Here is a 20,823-nt window from a genome sequence, read left to right on the forward strand (position 1 = left end):
AGCTTAGGAAACAGCTGGTGTGCTGCCCCGTGGTCCAGAAAATACTTCTTCAACGACAGTTCCTATTTATTGGATTCCTTGCTTTTTTTGGCTAAAGCTTTACTTGACTTCTCATTCATGTAGTCTTTCAGCAAAGGGTTGTTAAGGCACAGTAAGAGATTTTGGAGAAATAGTGACTCAAGGAAGTTGCAGCCTAGTGAGAAACCTGACAGTAAATAGATAATAACAGCCCTGACCGGTGTGGCTCAGTGGATGGAGCGTCGGCCTGCGGACTCAAGGGTCCCAAGTTCAATTCCAGTCAAGGGCATGTACCTTGGTTGCAGGCACATACCCAGTAGGGAGTGTGCAGGAGGCAGCTGATCGATGTTTCTCTCTCATCAATGTTTCTCTCTATCCCTCTCCCTTGGTCTCTGTAAAAAATCAATAAAATATATTTTAAAAAATAGATAATAACAGTAAAGTGAGGTGAGTGCTGTCGGGCTGTGTAGGAAGACCACGTGAGCTGGTCTTGTGTGTATTCTAGAAAGGGTTTTGGGGGGAAGTGAGGTATGACCAAGACTTCATGAATGAATAGAAGTCATCCAGGTGACGGGGATGGAAGGACCACTGCAAGCAGAAGGAGCAGCATGGTGAAGTTGAGAGAGAAAGTGCTGTATTCGGTGAAGTGCATTTTGTATGTATGAACTCCGAGATGCGAGGCTGCAGAGGTGAGCAGGGCCCTTGTATCATGGGTTGAGAGGTCATGTTCATAGTCTGTTGCTGCAGAAACAATTCCTACAGATCTATCCACTTAAAACAAGACACGTGTATTGTCTACGGCTCCTGAAGCCCTGGCACAGCTTAGCTATGTTCTCTGCTTTAGGGTCTCACTAGGCTGCACTTCAGGTATCTGCTGGGGCTGTGGTCTAATCAGAGGCTCAACTGGGGAAGCTCCTTTAAGTTGTTGGCAGTTTTCTGAGGCTGAAGGATTGAGGCTTCTGTTTCTTACAGGCAGCTGATCTCGGTTCTAGAGACCACCTCGTCCTGTGGGTTTTTCCAGCTTCGGTACTTACTACACGGCAGCTTGCTTCTCCCAGGACAGCAGGGAGAGTCTCTCCAGTGTGTATGCCAGGAAAGCAGTCATATGTATAGTTCCATAACCATAGGTGCGATGTCCCATCATCTCTGCCATATTCTGTTGGTTAAAAGCAAGTTACAGGTCCCACTCACACTATAGGAGAGGGGACCACAAAATGGTGGGAGCACCAGGAGGTAGAGACCATTATGTGTGTGGGGAGGGAGGGGTCACCATAGGCTCTGTCAGTCACAGAGGTTTACACTTCATCATGGGGACTGTGGGGAGTCATTGGAAGGTTTTAAGCACAGATTTGCTCTGTGGTATAGAGAACTTAGCTAATCCAGAAGACTAGCTAAGAAGCTGTTGCAGCAAACCATGTAGGAGAGGAGGGTGGCCTAACTAGAGGTGTGGCCATGAGGGTTGTGGAGACATTAAAGAGGTGCTATCAACAAAACTGATGGTGACTGGGCGTGAGAGCAAAGGAGAGGGAAGCCAAGGATGTGTACCAGGCAGTGGCTTCATGGTTGGCGGAAGCAGAGAACGCCAGAACAGGAGCCACCTGGAGTGGAGGAGAGGCGGTGACTCCAGGCGGGTGGCCGGGCTCTCAGTTGCCTGAGCTCCATCCTGCTCTGTGGCCTCCGACCACATCTCTCTTTGCAAGGGAGTCTGGGTAAGATAGTGTTAATGGGGGACAGCAGACTTACTACCATCAGTGATGAGTCAGCAGGGACTCTGAACATCGTAAAGTAATGGAGGACTTGTGTTCCCCCAAAATGAACATCTGGGTGTGTAAGCTTTTTGCCTAAAGGACGGTTGTACGCCAGGAGGACAGTGGTGTCAGGACGCCAGGGTCATGGTCACTCCTGAGTTGTCTCTCAGGTGGCTGGCTCCGGGTGCGGGCTCCTTCCTCCGTGCTGCGGCGAGCAGGCCAGGGAGCGCCCCGCTCATCGTCGGGATTCCGCAGGGTGTTGTTTCATGGGGGTGAGGGTCCTCGCCGTTCCTAGAAAGACATCGCTCTGAGAACAACTTAAGAACAAGACTTTGACCTAAGGTGGTGGTTGGTTGGCACCTAACGTGTTCTAAAGCACACTTACTCTTCTACCGGGATGTGAGGGGTGTGCCATCAGTTTATCCAGAGAAATACATGCATGATCAAGTCACTGGTAAAAGTTAGAATTTTTAACACTTGAGCCATTTCAAAACGAGTTCTTTCCTGCCTTTTTATACCCCTCTAACCCCCCCAAACTCCCCCATGAAAAACAGTCTGAAACCAGAGTGACTCAAGCAGAGCCTGGAAAATACTGGAGAATCACATGATGGCTAAAAATAAGCACATCGTCTCCAGCAGGGACAGTAACCAGGGCAGGAGGAACTCACCCGGAAGGCTCACACTGGCTGGCCGGGCTGGCGGGGGGAGGGGAGGGGAGGGGGCGGGGCAGGAAGGGGAGCCCCAGGCACCTCGCCTGCCTGGTACAGCGGCAGCCACGCCCTCCCGAGGCCCTGACTTCGGGTGCTCACTGAGCTAGGCGTTCTGTGTGATGCCCCTGGAGCAGTGGGCGGCAGTGGAGGGGAGGGACGCTCGTGACGCCTAGTGCTGGTCACTGCGGCTTTTCCTCCCCCTCTCCTTGGAGGCAGTAGCTGTTGCACTGAGCACAGAGGTGCTGGTGGCTGTTGAGGTTACAAATGCAGCTTGTGCACAGTGGCTGGACATGGGGTGCCTGCTCATGGGGTATGCGTTAGGGTTTTCTGAGCTCTGCTTCACCCAACACACACCTGTGTGGAGCGCTCACGGCTCACACCGGGGGTGGCCGCAGGGCCTCCTGCCTGGCCAGCTGCGCCTGCCCTCACCTGCCCCGTCTGTCCCCCCAGGCAGCAGAGGGAGCCTTCTCAGCTGAAGCCAGCCCTCTGCTCAGGCCTGCAGCAGGTTCCCTGGAATGTACCCCCTGACGGCGTCCTGGGCCGTGTCCTGCTGTCCCACGTGACCTCCTGTACCTGTCAGACCTCTGCCCTGTGGTGCCCGCAGCACCGGGTGCTCTGCCTCCGACTGCCCAGGCCACGCTCTCACCCCTCGGGTCCTTGCTCAGCTCACTCAGGGAGGCCTGGAGGAGGGAGGGGACTCCTGCCCTGGCCTGTCCCGTGGGGAGATGTTGGCTTCTCTGAGGAAGGAGCCTTTGCGCCAGGTGCCCCCGCCGCCTGGGGTGGATCTGGCCTCCTGGCGTCTGGCCTGGGCTCCCACCAGGAGGACCGGTGCCCCGACCCCTGGCCCTCGGAGTGGGCTCAGGCTGCGGGGCCCCTGGAAGTCCCGTGGGCTCGGTGAAGAGCTGAGACTAGAGACCCCTGGTGGGCACTCAGGCCTCCCCTGAAGCTCCTATTTAAATTGCCCCCACTCCCCCCCCACCCCACCCCCCCTCTCCTTGCCCCTGCTCCTTTCCTCTCCACAGCATTTCCCTTCTCCTTTACCGGCCACTTGCTAGTTTACAACGTCAGTTCCCCCCGTTCGAGTGGGAGTCCCACAGGGAAGGCTTCTTCAGCCTTTCCTTCCTGTTTTACCGAGTGCCTGCAGCGTGCAGGTGTGCGATGGGTCCGGTACCCCCGCTGCATGGACGACGGAGTCGGTGGTTTAAGCACAGGGACCTGAGCTACAGCACCTGGTGTGCAGGACAGAGAGTGCGTGGGGTGGGGGACCCTATGCCCCAGAGCCCACTAGTCAGTGAATTTTCTTAAAGACTTCCTTTGCTTTTTTAAAAATGTATTTTTATTGATTTCAGAGAGGAAGGGAGAGGGAGAGAGAGAAACATCAGTGATGAGAGAGAATCATTGATTGGCTGGCTGCCTGCTACATGCCCCCTCCTGGGGATCGAGCCCACAACCCCGGCATGTGCCCTGGCCGGGAATCAAACTGTGACTCCTGGTTCATGGGCCAACACTCAACCCCTGAGCCTCGCCGGCCTGGCTAAAGACTTTCTTTAATTAAAATGAGCTTTGCTTCCTTATTATTTCAGCAGCTTAGTTTTTATTTTGCTGGTGTCTAGGAATGGGACCTCTGGGTACCTTTTCATCGGGTTGAGTCAGGCGTCTGGCTGAGTAATAGTCATGTAAGCTAGCACTGGTTGAGCGTTTACTGTGTGCCAAGCTCCTGTAAACCAGCTTCCCAACTGTTAACTCGGCTCTTCCCAGCCCCGGGTAGGGCCCTGCTCTTCCCCTCAGACACAGATCCGGTGGCAGCACGGGCTGCAGGCCCTGCTCTAGCCGCTGCCCCCTGAGGCCAAGGTGAAGGGTGCCCGCTCCCCCCCCCCCCCCGCCCTCATTCCCACAGGGCACTAGGCTCAGGCTGGGTGTCTGAGTGCCCCAAGCCGCTCAGAAGGGAATCCTGTCCACGTTTAGGAGCTGACGCTGAAGGAGTGAAGAGGAGGATGCAGACTTTCCACTGGTTCCACGAGGGGGTTTCAGAATAAAAGAACCAGCCTCTCAGTGACCCACGAATCGGGGCTTCGCGCCGTCCCGCTGAGGTCCCGTTTGCACTGGCCACCACGGTGACAGAATCACGGGGTGCAGGAGTGGAGCCACTCCCGGTGGGAAGGGTCAGACCCTGAGTGCACAGTGGTCAGAGCTGGGGGGGGGGGGCTGTCTGGCACTTAGGACCCTTCCCGTGGGAATTCCCTCTCAGCTGTCCAGCCCCATTGCTTTCCCTGGCACTGGCTTTATGTACTTACCTGTTAACGAAGCTCGTTATCTCAGTGTGAAAAATAAAATCTAGCCCTGGCCGGGTAGCTCAGTTAGAGCATCATACTGATATGCCACGATTGTGGGTTCGGTCCTAGGCAGGGCACATGCAAGAAGCAACCAGTGGCTGCATAAATGAGTGGGACAACAAATCAATGTCTCTCTCTCTGTCGATCTCTCATCTCTCCCCCGTTCACCCCCTTCTTCTCAAAAAGAAAGAAGAAATTTCTGCCCAGGTACAGGGGACAAGGCAGTCATGACAGAGCTGCCCACAGTGAATGTGGTGTGTTCTCTGCCAGCGTCCGTTCTTGAGGGGTGGGGTGGGGTGGGGTGGGGTGGGGTGGGGTGGGGTGGGGTGGGGTGTGCTTCCCGAGGATTTGGTGTTTGTGTCGATGCCAGCTGATCACCCCACGCAGTTACAGCTGTCTGCTGTGAGGGGGACTTTTAAGACCTACTCCCCTAGCAACTCTCATATACAAGATGCATTAACTCTAGTCACCGTGTGCCGACACCCCAGGACTTGTTTCCTTTGACCCTCCCCCCACCCCCCGTTTCTGCCTCTGAGGTTCCGAGTTGAGTGAAGGCCCAGGGGCGAGGGACTGTCCCTCAGAGCAGAGCTGGCTGGGAGAGGGGGTGTGTGCATGTCTCTGTGTGTGTGCGCAAATTTCCGATGTCCCTGAGCTTATCAGCGGCATTGATGCCATATTTTTAGCTCTTCTGTTTGATTTTGGCAGACAGAATACTGTAGATTATGTGAGAAGAATTCCTAAATCCCATCAGAGCCCCGGCCATGACGGGTAGGCCAAGCGCAGTCCTTTTGTTTGCTCCAGCACCCCGAGTTCACAGGGCCGGGGCGCCCACAGGGCTGTAGCCTTTTCCACAGACGTCACGCAAGCTGCTGGTCACGGACAGAAGACACCGCGATGCTCTGGCCTCGCCAAGGCAGGGCCTCGGCCCTGTGTGTGTCACTGCAGTTAACATGTCGTGGAATCATAGTTATGCCCCAAATCGTAAGGGCACTCATTCAGACCCACGCTCAGAGGCAGCGTTATACATCACGGCAGGTCCCTTGGGTCAAGTCAGAGAAGGACAGGGACTTGGGTCTGTTTTCTGCTCCTGAAACCGGGCAAGCAGGGCCGCCCCTCAGGATGCTCTCAGGGCATCAGCAAGCGCCGCCGGGAGGAAACGGAACCGTCCGGTGGCTCCAGGATCCGAGTGTGTGTCTGCATGAGCCACGGTGGCTGCGGTCCGAGAAAGGCGTCACATGCCTGTTTTCCCGCAGCATCGCTGAGCCCGGAGGCAGTGGGGAGGGGGCGGAGGGGGTGCCCAGGGGGAGGTCACCGATGCATCGGGCTTCTGGGAAGCAGGAAGGCAGCCCTCGGGGACCCCAGTATCTGCCACAGGGCTGGGCGCTGTCGAGGACGTCATGGGGTCACTTCACGAAACGGGAACACAGACGGCAGCTCCCCTGAAGGACGGTGTCGGGGCTCCCTGCCCAGCACCCAAGACTGCCGTTTCTGACAGCGGCCGGGCATAGTGGCCCGGGTTCGCGGGGAAGAAATGTGGCTCCCCAAAGGCTGGTGCACGTGGGAGGGGTTGTCTGAAAGGAGACTGTGAGGTTTCTAAAGCCAGTAAACACACACACAGTTCTCACTGCCGCAGGAGGCGGTAGCTGGTAGGTACTTTCTGCCATCGTTTATTCTAGAAACAAACAGGAAACCACTGAACACCGAGAGGCAGCCCTCCCGGCCGGCGGCGGGGAATTACTTCCTCGAGGCGCAGCTTGTGGCGGGAAGAGCTTCCTTGACATTCCTTTGAAAATGAGTGCTTTAGCTTAACCCTTAATTGCGTGTGTTTTAAAACTCTAAACTTCTCAAGGTACTAAGACCCAGCCCGTGCTTTTTCTGTTCTCTAATTTCTTTGCCTTTATTCCTTCGAAGGTATGAATGTGCAGCTAACTAACGTGGACCTCTCATATCCTCACTCATCAGATGTTTATTTCCTCTGTAATCTATTTCTTTCCAAACAACTTCATCAGAATTTCAGAATCCCTCTCATTTTAAATTTCAAATGCTGATTATTTAATGGATCTCTTATTAAAGTTCCCAGATTGTTTTTATTCCTTCCTTCCTTCGGCCCGCACTGCAACCCGTTGGGCCTGTGTGGGGTGAGCAGGAGATGCTAACCCCTCCACCACCCTGGCCCGCTCACCCACAGCAGGGCCGCCGGGTCTGATACAGGGGGACCCCGTGTGCCGGGTCTGATACAGGGGGAGCCCGTGTGCCGGGTCTGATACAGGGGGACCCCGTGTGCCGGGTCTGATACAGGGGGAGCCCGTGTGCCGGGTCTGATACAGGGGGAGCCCGTGTGCCGGGTCTGATACAGGGGGACCCCGTGTGCCGGGTCTGATACAGGGGGAGCCCGTGTGCCGGGTCTGATACAGGGGGAGCCCGTGTGCCGGGTCTGATACAGGGGGAGCCCGTGTGCCGGGTCTGATACAGGGGGAGCCCGTGTGCCGGGTCTGATACAGGGGGAGCCCGTGTGCCGGGTCTGATACAGGGGGAGCCCGTGTGCCGGGTCTGATACAGGGGGAGCCCGTGTGCCGGGTCTGATACAGGGGGAGCCCGTGTGCCGGGTCTGATACAGGGGGACCCCGTGTGCCGGGTCTGATACAGGGGGAGCCCGTGTGCCGGGTCTGATACAGGGGGAGCCCGTGTGCCGGGTCTGATACAGGGGGAGCCCGTGTGCCGGGTCTGATACAGGGGACCCCGTGTGCCAGGGGAAGGCCTGGGCTCTGAGCCCGGCGTCCACAGGCTGCGGAAGCACAGGCACCGCTCTAAGGCCCAGCCTGACCGTGTGGGGTGGGGGAGGATGCAGCCCCCACAGCACCTGTGGGCGGGCTCTGGGGCAGCGAGGGTGGCCCTCCGTGAGGCTCCCCGCACTGTGTGATGTGTCCTTGGTGAGTAAGACATGCTGCCATGGACAGTCGGTCTGCTTTCGCCAGGCGTCCTTTGTGTTAAAGTGTGACATATGCTGCTTCTGGAAAGGTCTGAAGTAACTTGGCTTTTCAGAAGCTGCCTCCCCTGCTCGGCGGCGGTGGCCCTTAGGAGGGTTCCTTGCAGGCCAGCGTGTTCCCCCCTGCCCCCTGCCTCTTGCCCCCCTCCTCCCCTCCTCCGTCTCCTTCCCTGGCGGCCTGCCTTCACGCAGAGAACCTGGCCACTGCCGTGGACATGGAGTCCCGGGAGCCTCTGCGTGGGCCACAGAGAGGAGGGACCCTCGGCACGAATGTGGCTCCCAGAGGCCTTGGCTGTGTAGGTGAGCATGCAGGTCCCTGAAGGCTGGTTACCCTCTGAGCAGCAAAACTGTCTCGGGTCTTTCCCGACGTAACGCTCCTGTTTAAAATCAGTTAGGCGTCTGTCACTAAAACCCACTGGGTAGGACCTGTCCGCTCCTCAGGGGTGCACCCTCTCACCGTGACGAATGGCTCCAGCCCCGGAGACATGCCGATCCACGTTTTATAGCCTCCTGCTCCTACCTGGTGATTACTAGTAAGAGTGAGTTTGGAATTTGTTAACTGCTTGCTGTCAGCACCTTATAACCCTCTGCAGCCCTCTGCCACTACTGATCAACTGTAAGTTGGAAGCAAATGTGAAATTGTAAGCCGCCTAACCAGGTTTTACTCGCTTGTTTATGTATTTACTTAAACATTTGTTCCTTCAACAAAGAGGCCCCGCCAAGCACTGTGCGCAGTGCTGGCTGCAAAGCAGGCTGGCCTGCTCCTGCCTTCTCCCTCCTTGCCCCCACCCCCCCCCCCCAGCCTTCAGAGGCATCAGCGTGGGGGGAGGTGGAGACTTAGGGACGGGGGCCACAGGAGGGGCACCTCCGCCACGAGATGCCACTGATGTCACCACGTCAGAACGCGTTCAGAGCAAAGGGGGTGGGCCCGGCGAGGACCTGGGTGTCTGAATCCTGCAGGGCAGAAGCCTCGTGCACATCCCTGCAGCTGCTGCTGGGCTGCGAGGTCACTTCCGTGTCTGTGCTGAGGTCTAGGCAGAGAGGGAGCTTATGAGCCCACTCCAGGGGGTGAGGTCTTCCCTGAAATCAGTGCCTTTTTTTTTTTTTTTCCCAATTTATAGCATTAATAGCGATGCTGTGGAGTCACTTGGTTAGGGTGCTGACCCTCCGATCTCTCCACTGTAAGGCGTACGTTTTCCCTGAAAAAGGAGTAATTTATAGGGTGTTACCTTGACACGTGTGACTTATTCCCCAAAACATCTCATTTAATGTCGTCGAGCCCGTCGAGGAGCCTTTCCTGAATCAGTTGAAGACTGTGCTTTTCCTAGTTCTGACGTTTCCTCTGCTGTCAGTGTCCTGTCGAGGTCTCTATAGGCATCCTTTTTCCCCAGTAATTAGACTTTCGTGTAATCCGTGCATTCCAGTACACTGCAGCCTTTTTTGGTTTTTGTACGCAAACTGTCCCACGTGTGGCTAGTGGGGGGCCCTCAGCTGGTCCTGCAGCCTGACACCTTGCTTTCCACACACAGTCCACGCTCCCTGCCACCCTGCACTCAGCCGTTTCTCACGGAGCCTTTACCGCAGAGTAACAGTTAGAAACCAGGACTTGGGCACCAGGATGCTTGCTGCACGGAGATGCCACTGTCCCCACGCTCTTTCCGTGACGAAAGCCAGGAAATACGGTGTTACTATTTCTTCTAAAGAGTTCGAGTATAAGGTCTTTTTCTTGGTTGGTAGAAACTCAACGATGGTGCTACTTCAAGCTGATCTGAAAACCTTTCCTCTTAGGGAAAAAAAAAAAAAAAGGCTTAAAATCCCTTTGTGTCTGTTCCTCTTACCTCTCTGGAGGGAGGAGGACATGCACTGACGTCACGTTACATGACGGGGAAAACCCCACACACCCAGTGCTCAGAAGAGTTAAAGAAGTTGCCCAAGACAATACTGCATTTTAGTGTGTGTCCTTCCTTCGAGTGTCTGAGCTACTTCTGCTTCGGGCAGGGGTCCCTGGCAGTGCCTCTTAGACATTTCAGCAAACTCCTTCTAAATCATCCATTTGCTCTGTGACTACACAGCATTTTCATGTTGCCATTGTTTATCACTTATTCTGCTTACTTTCAGGTGCAGCTAAGTCAAGTCCAGCATCTAAACCAGGCTCCACACCTTCTCGCCCCTCATCAGCCAAAAGGGCTTCATCTAGCGGCTCGGCATCCAAATCGGACAAAGATTTGGAGACACAGGTCCTACAGCTTAATGAACAGGTACATCCCCCTCCCTGGCCCCACGTGTGGGAGCATGGCAGGTGTAAGGGGAAGGGATACCTCTGGGAGGGAAGGTTGAACCGCATCCAGCACGGCCGGTGGTGAACCTGAGGAGGGGCGGTGAAGGGTTAAAGAAAACAGACAAGAGAATACAGTTGGGGCCAGGTGGGTCACTGTGCCTGGATGAGGAAACAGTGACACCGCCTGTAAGCTGAAGCTTTATTTTATAGTCAGATCACACAAAGCAAAACAAGGGCAAGATGTTTACAGTGTTCATGTGAGTTTCAAATCCGCTTCTTTCCCGTTGTTGCCATTCTGTGAACTCTATCAAGCTTTGTTTAGGCAGCACTGGCTGCACCCCCCGCAGCCCCCCTCCCTTAGCTACCTAGGACTGCGGGGTCGGACTGTAAGGTCCAGCTTACAACCATAGCCTTCTGGCCATCATTGTGCTGGGAGGGCTTTGCCACAAGTCGGTCCGAGACTTACACCTGCCCAAACGCTGTAGCCGCTCTCCACAGAAGGTGAGGCAGAATCCGTGGTTGCAAACCAGTAAGAATGAAAGGAACTGTTGGGGCCCATTGTGAATACACAGTGTTCATCACACATCTCAAAGCTACGTTAAGACAGGACACATGGCTCGGCCCAGGTCACTGCGGGTTTGCTGGCCACCTCCCCCCTCCCGCCCCCTCCCACCACACACACCTGAGTGTCGGTCAGGAGCCCCCATCTAGCCCACGGCCTGTCTGTCCATTCCGGCCGGTCTCGACCTTGAGGCGTTAGGGCGAGCCTCCCTTCCTCTTCCTCGCAGCGGGTGTCAGGCTTGTTCTGTGCGACCGACGCTGCGCGTGATGCTGGGAATGTGATGGCAGCAGGACGGCCCCCCTCCCCTCGTGGAGCGTGCGGACAGCACTGTCAGGCAGGTGACCACGCAGCCAAGAGCAAAACCTGACACTTCCCACGCGGCCGAGACTTGTTACCCCAGGAGCACTGACCCAGTACTGGGGTGACCGGAAAGTCCAGTGTCTTTTCAGTAGAACTTTCCTTCCAGCGAATATTCCCCTCGGTCCCAATCTGGCTCCCTGCCTTTGGTGCTTTCTAGCTGACGGCGGCTCACTTTGTCTGTATTAAGTCACACAGAAACCACTCTACGAGGTGTGTGCTTTAAGGGAGGGGTTAGAACTCCATTTCAAACAAGAAATTCTGCCGGTATCGAGACAGCAGTGTTTAGTGGTCGCTTCCCTAGGGCTGAGCTGAATTCGGAAATTGAGAACTCTCTCTCAGTTTAGGCCTTTATAAAGTTTTAATAGTAATAAAGCAATTGGTAGGGAGGGGCAAACGCCATGAGTTAGGAGGAGGGTCTTGCATCCTGGCTGCTCCGCCCACTGGGCGGGGAGCCTTCATCCAGGCCCCAGGCTGTTCCCACCACTCCCAGGCCTGTCCCTCCCACCACGCCCGGCCCTTCCCAGTGAGGCATCTGATGCTGGGTGAGCCAGCGAGCGTCTGGAAGTGGTTTTTGAGATCATTGTACATCTGCAGTCAAGAACCGAGTTTAAAAGCAGACAGTTGCTAACTAGGGCGTTCCTTTACAATTCTGATCACCGATGAAAAGGGGGAAGCCTTAAGTCGTCGCCGGGTCGGACTCTGATGTAGAAACCGGGATGCAATGCCCGCGGTACCTGCCACGTCTCCGTTGGAGCCCACATAGAATTCCCGGTAACACTCATCCTCCTCAGGTGGCAGGCGGGCAGGACAGCCCTGTGAGCCTTGGCCACGTGCCTCACTGCTCCAAGCCTGCAGGGTGACCCCCAGAAACGGGGGGGAGCCACCCAGGCACCACTGGTTAGAACCGGGACAGCAGGACAGGAATGCTGAGTGAAGGTCTACCAGCCGTGGGCAAACTACGGCCCGCGGGCCAGATCCGGCCCGTTCGGCTGTTCTATCCGGCCCGCGGAGCTGAAAGAGTGGAGGGTTCTCTTGCTCTCCCCTCCGCTCCTTTACTTTGAATTTATATTAGTTCACACAAACACTCCATCCATGCTTTTGTTCCGGCCCTCCGGTCCAGTTTAAGAACCCATTGTGGCCCTCGAGTCAAAAAGTTTGCCCACCCCTGGCTAGGCTGAGGGTGAATGGCAGTAGGAACGGAGGAAGTGAAGGTGCCGTGAACTAGGAACTCCCGTGTCCTTGGCCGTGCCTGTGCGGTCTCCCACACACACTGTAAAGCACCACTGGGCGAACCCAGCCGCAGAAATGAATCAAAGGATGGGGGGAAGACGTCCCTGGAATAAGGAGGAGTTCCTGGAGAGAGCTAGCACCCAGGCAGTGGGGGGGGCGCCGCTTAGCCGGTGGTGGGGAGAAGTGGGAGAGGAGCAGGCTGCTTCCAGGCCTCCCCTGGCCTCCCCGAGGCCCTTCCCCAGCCTCCCTCCCCCACGGAGCTGTGAGCCTGAGGGGGCAGGAGGCACCAGGCTTTATGAGTGGGGCTTTCAGCATGGAATCCGGCTGCCAATGGATCTTCCATCGTATAATTTAGCTCCTGTTGGTTTTACTAGGGGGTGTTTATAGCTGCGCACCATTACCTAATGCGTCGGGAACACCACCAGGGGCTGACGTGGGCTGGGTCTCACTGCCGAAGCCTCAGCTCTTTGCTCATCACGCAGACCAGAGCATGCTCGCGAGGCACACGGGCCTTGTTCTTACTCAGATGTGACCAGAAACCCTCTTGCCTGTGCAGGGGAGGGGGGGGGGGCGTGGTTTGTGTTAGAGCAAGACAGGATTTGGAGAATGAGGGGCGTTTCCTTTTCGTGGAATTGAGGCTGCTGGTTGCCTTCGGTTTTTACCAGTATTCGAGCAGTAGTACGATGAGAAATCCGCATGAACTGTTGGCAAATCGGTGCCCTGCTGCTTGGCGAGCAGCTCCAGGGGGGCATCAGCGAGGTGCCTCCGAGGGACCGTGTCCTGGGCCTCACAGGATGGATACGGGCTCGCCCCTGGGTGCCACAGGATGGGTGGGAGTCTGCCAGGTGTGTGAGAGGGTGGAGGTCGCCCGTGCTCAGAGTATGTCTGAACGCATCACTGATCCCACACAGACTAGCTGCGTGCACGGAGGCTCAGCCACTAGCAAAGGGAGACAATTCCCATCCCCAAAGTAATTCTTAGAAACTCTGCCGAGGGTGGCTTTCCGTGTGCGGAGAGGGTTCCACCTGCACAGGGCCTTCACTTGCCTCCTGAAGCGTGTTCTCTGCATGAGCAGGAAGTGCACGAAGGGCAGAGACATGGAGCCTCGGGGAGCAGGAACGGTGATGGTTTGGGCCCGAGTGGAGCTGCCTGAGAGGGGAGCCCAGGTCTGCTTACCCCTTGGGTGCTCCCTCGGCCGTGACAGCCCGTGGCTCTGCCTCCCCGGCGCCTCCCTCCAGTCACCAGCACGCTGCCCGTGACACTGTGAGGGTCATAGCCCGGAAGTCCCTGACCAGCGTCACGGAGCAGGAGGGGGGATTGTTTTGCTGCGGGAACAAGCTTCCATCTCTTCCCATTGCCCACGAAGCCGGGACTAGAGGAGTTAGGACAGCGCTCGCCAGGATTTGGGCTCACCCAGTTCTCCTGTGTGGTCAGCACCCCGTTTCCCAGGAGAGAGCATTTGTCCTGTTTGGTCCAAAACTAAGGGTGACTCCATGCAGGTGCCGTGGAGCCACGCGTGTCCTGAGAATCCATCTGAGTGACCACAGCGCCAGCCTCTCTCCCTGCCTGCCCCTCCTCGCCTCACGCCCCTCCTGCAGGAGGGCCAGCTCTGAGGAAGCGGGGGCTGGCCCCCTGGCCCTGTGGGCAGGAGGGACGCGTCCTCAGCCCGCGGGCGGGCACTGTCTCCAGCAGGACACCCTCGGGCCCCGGTTCACACTCACACTCACTGCCGGGCGGGCGCTGTCTCCAGCAGGACACCCTCGGGCCCCGGTTCACACTTATACACACTCACACACACTGCCGGGCGGGCGCTGTCTCCAGCAGGACACCCTCGGGCCCCGGCTCACACTCACACACACTCACTCACACTCACTGCCGGGCGGGCACTGTCTCCAGCAGGACACCCTCGGGCTCCGGTTCACACTTATACACACTCACTCACACTCACTGCCGGGCGGGCACTGTCTCCAGCAGGACACCCTCGGGCCCCGGTTCACACTCACTCACACTCACTGCCGGGCGGGCGCTGTCTCCAGCAGGACACCCTCAGGCTCCGGTTCACACTCACACACACTCACACACACTGCCGGGCGGGCACTGTCTCCAGCAGGACACCCTCGGGCCCCGGTTCACACTCACACACACTCACTCACACACACTGCCGGGCGGGCACTGTCTCCAGCAGGACACCCTTGGGCCCCGGTTCACACTCACACACACTCACTCACACTCACTGCCAGGCGGGCGCCGTCTCCAGCAGGACACCCTCGGGCCCCGGTTCACACTCACACTCACTGCCGGGCGGGCACTGTCTCCAGCAGGACACCCTCGGGCCCCGGTTCACACTCACACACACTCACACTCACTGCCAGGCGGGCGCCGTCTCCAGCAGGACACCCTCGGGCCCCGGTTCACACTCACACTCACTGCCGGGCGGGCACTGTCTCCAGCAGGACACCCTCGGGCCCCGGTTCACACTCACACACACTCACACTCACTGCCGGGCGGGCACTGTCTCCAGCAGGACACCCTCGGGCCCCCGTTCACACTCACACACACTCACACTCACTGCCGGGCGGGCGCTGTCTCCAGCAGGACACCCTCGGGCCCCGGTTCACACTCACACACACTCACTCACACTCACTGCCAGGCGGGCGCCGTCTCCAGCAGGACACCCTCGGGCCCCGGTTCACACTCACACACACTCACACTCACTGCCGGGCGGGCGCTGTCTCCAGCAGGACACCCTCGGGCCCCGGTTCACACTCACACACTCACTGCCGAGCGGGCACTGTCTCCAGCAGGACACCCTCGGGCCCCGGTTCACACTCACACACACTCACACACACTGCCGGGCGGGCACTGTCTCCAGCAGGACACCCTCGGGCCCCGGTTCACACTCACACACACTCACACACACTCACTGCCGAGCGGGGACTGTCTCCAGCAGGACACCCTCGGGCCCCGGTTCACACTCACACACACTCACACACACTGCCGGGCGGGCACTGTCTCCAGCAGGACACCCTCGGGCCCCGGTTCACACTCACACACACTCACTCACACACACTGCCGGGCGGGCACTGTCTCCAGCAGGACACCCTTGGGCCCCGGTTCACACTCACACACACTCACTCACACTCACTGCCAGGCGGGCGCCGTCTCCAGCAGGACACCCTCGGGCCCCGGTTCACACTCACACTCACTGCCGGGCGGGCACTGTCTCCAGCAGGACACCCTCGGGCCCCGGTTCACACTCACACACACTCACACACACTCACTGCCGAGCGGGGACTGTCTCCAGCAGGACACCCTCGGGCCCCGGTTCACACTCACACACACTCACACACACTGCCGGGCGGGCACTGTCTCCAGCAGGACACCCTCGGGCCCCGGTTCACACTCACACACACTCACTCACACACACTGCCGGGCGGGCACTGTCTCCAGCAGGACACCCTTGGGCCCCGGTTCACACTCACACACACTCACTCACACTCACTGCCAGGCGGGCGCCGTCTCCAGCAGGACACCCTCGGGCCCCGGTTCACACTCACACTCACTGCCGGGCGGGCACTGTCTCCAGCAGGACACCCTCGGGCCCCGGTTCACACTCACACACACTCACACTCACTGCCAGGCGGGCGCCGTCTCCAGCAGGACACCCTCGGGCCCCGGTTCACACTCACACTCACTGCCGGGCGGGCACTGTCTCCAGCAGGACACCCTCGGGCCCCGGTTCACACTCACACACACTCACACTCACTGCCGGGCGGGCACTGTCTCCAGCAGGACACCCTCGGGCCCCCGTTCACACTCACACACACTCACACTCACTGCCGGGCGGGCGCTGTCTCCAGCAGGACACCCTCGGGCCCCGGTTCACACTTATACACACTCACACTCACTGCCGGGCGGGCGCTGTCTCCAGCAGGACACCCTCGGGCCCCGGTTCACACTCACACACACTCACACTCACTGCCGGGCGGGCGCTGTCTCCAGCAGGACACCCTCGGGCCCCGGTTCACACTCACACACTCACTGCCGAGCGGGCACTGTCTCCAGCAGGACACCCTCGGGCCCCGGTTCACACTCACACACACTCACACACACTGCCGGGCGGGCACTGTCTCCAGCAGGACACCCTCGGGCCCCGGTTCACACTCACACACACTCACACACACTCACTGCCGAGCGGGGACTGTCTCCAGCAGGACACCCTCGGGCCCCGGTTCACACTCACACACACTCACACACACTGCCGGGCGGGCACTGTCTCCAGCAGGACACCCTCGGGCCCCGGTTCACACTCACACACACTCACTGCCGAGCGGGGACTGTCTCCAGCAGGACACCCTCGGGCCCCGGTTCACACTCACACACACTCACTGCTGGGGAAGGACTGCACTCTGAGGTTGGACATGACCTTCTGGCCCAGACCCAGGCCGCACACAGTAACCCCCGCGGATGCACAGCGGCGGCTTCCCGCACGCATGTCTGTCCGTGTGCGGGGCTCTGCGCAGGCAGGTGGGTGGCGTGTTTGACGCTGTTGGGCGGTTGTCTCCTCCACCCTCGCCCCTGCAGGTACACTCGTTGAAGCTGGCCCTGGAGGGCGTGGAGAAGGAGCGGGACTTCTACTTCGGGAAGCTGCGAGAGATCGAGCTCCTCTGCCAGGAGCAGGGCCAGGAGAGCGACAGCCTCGTGCAGCGGCTGATGGAGGTCCTCTACGCCTCCGACGAGCACGTGAGTGGCGGCGGGGGGTGGGGGGGGCATAGGAGTGGGGGCGCCGCAGCTGAAGCGACGCCAGGGCCTCTGCGGTTCCCAGCGGACAGACAGCGTGTCCTCAGAGCACGCCGCATGCTGGCACACGCACCCTCAGGCAGCCTGGGAAGGGGTGGTGTGGGTGGGGCAATCGAGGCAGATTTTGATGGAGGAAAAGGGGCATCTTTATGCAGCCATGTCTCCAGTGCCTGTCACATGCCTGAGGCAGTGCCGGGAGCATGTGCGTGAGGCTTCTTTCCCGGTGAAAGACGGGGTGTGGTTGACGCAGGCGCTGCCGTTCCACCTGCCGGTAGCTCGTGGCCGGTGGTCTGGTAGCCGCTGCCGGTACAGACCAGTTCTGGGGGACAGCCCTGTGCAGACAATACTTCCAGAAGCCCCTCCCCGCCCCCCGCTGTCGGAGGACCTGCCTGCCAAGCTGCTCCAGTGTGGGGGGACGGAGACGCAGGCAGGTCACCCCAAGTAGAGGTGCAGGGGGAGAGGCTCCAGCAGCGGGAGGAGGGGAGCCCCACGCCGCGCCGTGAAAGCGAGAGAGGAGGGGCTGGGGTCCGAGCTGCTCCTGATGCGGGGAAGCCAGAGGAGGGCGCGCCTGTGGGTGCCCAGGCCTGCGGTGCCGCGAGGGTGCTGTGGGCAGGGGGCCTGTGTGTGGGTGCCCAGGCCTGCGGTGCCGCGAGGGTGCTGTGGGTGCCCAGGCCTGCGGTGCCGCAAGGGTGCTGTGGGCAGGGGGCCTGCGTGTGGGTGCCCAGGCCTGCGGTGCCGCGAGGGTGCTGTGGGTGCCCAGGCCTGCGGTGCCGCGAGGGTGCTGTGGGCAGGGGGCCTGCGTGTGGGCATCTCCACGGCACGGAACACGCACTGGCAGGTTCACTGTGTGTCCGATCCCAGCGCACACCGGGCACTGTTTCCCTCCGTGTGGGCTTTGGCCCACCTGCTCTCTGCTGGAGCAGCAGTGGCTCCCAGGGAAGGTGGGGGCACCTGCACGGCCTGGGCTCCCTCAGCTAACGCTGTCCCCCCCCCCTGGCCCCGCCCGCAGGAGGGACCCCCCGAAGAGCCCGAAGCGGACGAGCAGGCGCACGAGCAGCCCCCGCAGCAGGAGGAGTACTGACGCCTGCGCTGCCCCCTCCGTGTCGCGTGGGACTTTGCCTCTGGAGAGTTGGAACGTGGCGGCCTCCAGCGCCACGGAACTGCGGCCACACGGACGCAGGCGCCTCCGTACGCAGCTGCGCTCCGTCCTTCTCCTTCGCCAAGACCCAGAGCAGCCGCTGGGCCCCTCGAGCGCCTGGCGCACGCCCTCCGCTTCCACCGGGCTGCGGGATTGGTTCCGTCTCCTCATTTCTTCCCAGAACAACCCCCCCCACCACCGCCCCTCCCCTGGTGTGAAACAATGGTAACTTGATATTTGGTATTTATATTGGCATTTCTCACCCCGTGTCACTAGATGTCACACACAGTGGTGCTTTGATGTTTGCGAGTCTAACCTCTGACATGAATCCGGTAGAATAATAAATGGGACAAAGGGAAAGAGATACTTGATATGAAAGCCATAACGACAGTGACTCGTTTCCTAGGGACAGCCGGGCCCGTGGCTCCTGCTCATGACACCGAAGGGAAGGGAAGGGAAGGGAAGGACGGGAGAGAGCCGGCCCTCGGCCGAGCGGCCCTCAGCAGTGTCAGGAGCCACACTTGTCCTGGTGGTTTTTCCCTGAGCGGACGTCTCTAGAAACAGCCTCACCTTGGCCCGCGACCCGCCTGCCCCACCCCGCCCAGGTTCTCATGCGTTTTCTTTCTCAGGGTCCCCTTGGTGGGCAGCCACCCTCCCGCAGCCGTCAGCTCTGCGCCCGGAGGGCTGTGCAAGGCCCCGGCTCCAGGGTGGGGTGCAGCCCCGAGGGCGGGGTGCCACGCTCCTGCTGGAGGGAGGACCTCGTGAACGGGGGTGGGTCCAGGAGCGCCATGGCTGAGGTTGACGGGAACCTTCTGGAAGAGGAATTCCCCTTCTTACTGCAGCCTCCATGCCATTGCCCTTTGCTAGACCGGGGGGTTCAAAACCGAGGAAACATTGATGAGTTAGAAGCATTCCTTTTTTTTTTTTTAAACTAAGATTTGCACATTTCCTTAGTATCTTTCCAAGTCTCTGCCTCCTTTTTTTCTGAGATGGTTTCCCTTCCAGATCATTCATCGCACTCGGTCCCCAACTTTAGGTTTACCTTCCCTTGGTGTTGGCTTGGCAGGGGCAACCAAAACAGCTAACAAGTGTGCCCCCCCACTTCCCTCTTCACTGAAAAGCTTACAATAAATTTCTCAACTACGTGCCCTGAAGCTCTGCCATTTCTTTATTGGTGAAATGCTGGACTCCCGCGTGGACGCAGCCCTCAGAAGAACCCTCCTGCCGCAGCGGGCACGGTGGAGGGGGAAGCTGGCTGCCGGTGAGGCGCTGAGCACACTGTGAGGACTGCCCAGGTTCCGTGGCGACCGGACTCCCCTGCTCGCTCTGCGCTGCGGCAGCTCCCTGCTCGGGCTGCAGCCTGGCTCTCGGCAGTGACGTCCGCCTGGTTACAGGTGGCGGTTGTGCTATACGCAGCTCATGCCTAGTTTCCCACCCCCCCCCCAGCCTGTTGTACACAGTTTCCTTGTTTTAAAATAGCTTTCATAAGGAGGCACCGAGTAATTCCCCACAGACTACGTCAGGGCTTCCCATAGAGCTTCCTGCCAGCCCTGCAGACGCAGGCCGGTGCACACCGTGGCGTGCGACCTGCATCAGCCTCGCCGCCGGCACACGCACCATTCCCCTCGCCCCAGCCTGCTGCGCTGTAAACACACTGGCCAGGGAGTTTGCAAAGATGACTTTCCCCAGTCACCCTACTCCACTCCGCTCCCCAGGCCTGGGAACACTTCGTCCGTGTGGGAAAGAGCTGTAAATCCCTCCTCCTGTCCCCTCACAGAGACCTGGGGACCCTGTAACGGCTGGTTCCCAGTCCTGTGGCGGCACCCCAGCTCTCTGCAGGCCTCCTCTCGTGGGCCAGGCCTGCTCCTTCCTCCCGATGGCTGCACCCCCGCATTCCCTCCCCATCGCCAGGCTGGCCGAGCGGTCACCCTTGGTGTGACCCCTGCTCCTCCCCCCACACCCACCGTGCTGGTCATAGCACTTCCGCTACTCGTGTCCGATAGGAAGTGACCGAAGCCGGGGGCCTAGAGCCTATCTGCTAAGCAGAAAAGCAGGAAAGACAAACACCCTGTTGACCCGAGAGAAGTCAACCCCAGAAGGGAGCCAAGGACCCCTTCCCTGGTGAGTATCGCCATTCTTCCGTCAAGGTGTATATGCATTCAGGTCACTTTACTACAGAGTACACCAGAAAGCTTTGGTTCTATATGAAATGTAAACTGAGAGGAATGTACACAGATGTATTGTTCATTATAAATAGAGCTAAGCAAGGACATAACAGAGGAAGAGGTCTTATTCAGATGTATCACGTTCATTTCACACTGACCACCGTTGTCGCATGGTAGAATAGCCTTTTGTCGCTGAATATGTGAATAACTTGGACTTGCGGTTATCTTTTTACATATTTAATAAAAAAAAGTATATGTTAACATTGGCTCAGATCTGTAGATTCTTACAGTTTGATGCTAAAAGTTTCCTTTTGAGTGAGTATGCGGAGATGAACAGGCTACTTGTGTGGATTCACATCCTATATAATAAAAACCCAGCGACCGAAATGGCAGAACAACCAGAACAACCGCTGCCCCCCCGCCCAGGCCAGCCCTGCCCCCCAGCAGGGACCCCCACCCTGATCCAGGGCCCCCTCAGGGCAGGCCAGCCAGCCC

The 20,823-nt window shown here is 58.7% G+C and overlaps 1 protein-coding gene across 3 annotated transcripts in view; it reads left to right on the plus strand.

The window, feature by feature from the left end:
* Window positions 1-20,589, plus strand: part of MAPRE2 (microtubule associated protein RP/EB family member 2) — a 130,263-nt gene extending 109,674 nt beyond the window's left edge. For all 3 annotated transcript variants that reach the window (XM_080686904.1, XM_080686903.1, XM_080686902.1), the window contains 3 exons: window positions 9,914-10,053; window positions 16,810-16,968; window positions 18,035-20,589. In XM_080686904.1, the coding sequence (XP_080543030.1) occupies window positions 9,914-10,053; window positions 16,810-16,968; window positions 18,035-18,106 (371 nt within the window). In that variant the 3' untranslated portion in view covers window positions 18,107-20,589. The remainder of the gene's footprint in view (window positions 1-9,913; window positions 10,054-16,809; window positions 16,969-18,034) is intronic.
* The last annotated feature ends 234 nt before the right edge of the window (window positions 20,590-20,823 follow it).

Source organism: Plecotus auritus (assembly GCF_963455305.1).
Source record: "Plecotus auritus genome assembly, chromosome: 8".
Classification (NCBI taxonomy): Eukaryota; Metazoa; Chordata; class Mammalia; order Chiroptera; family Vespertilionidae; genus Plecotus; species Plecotus auritus.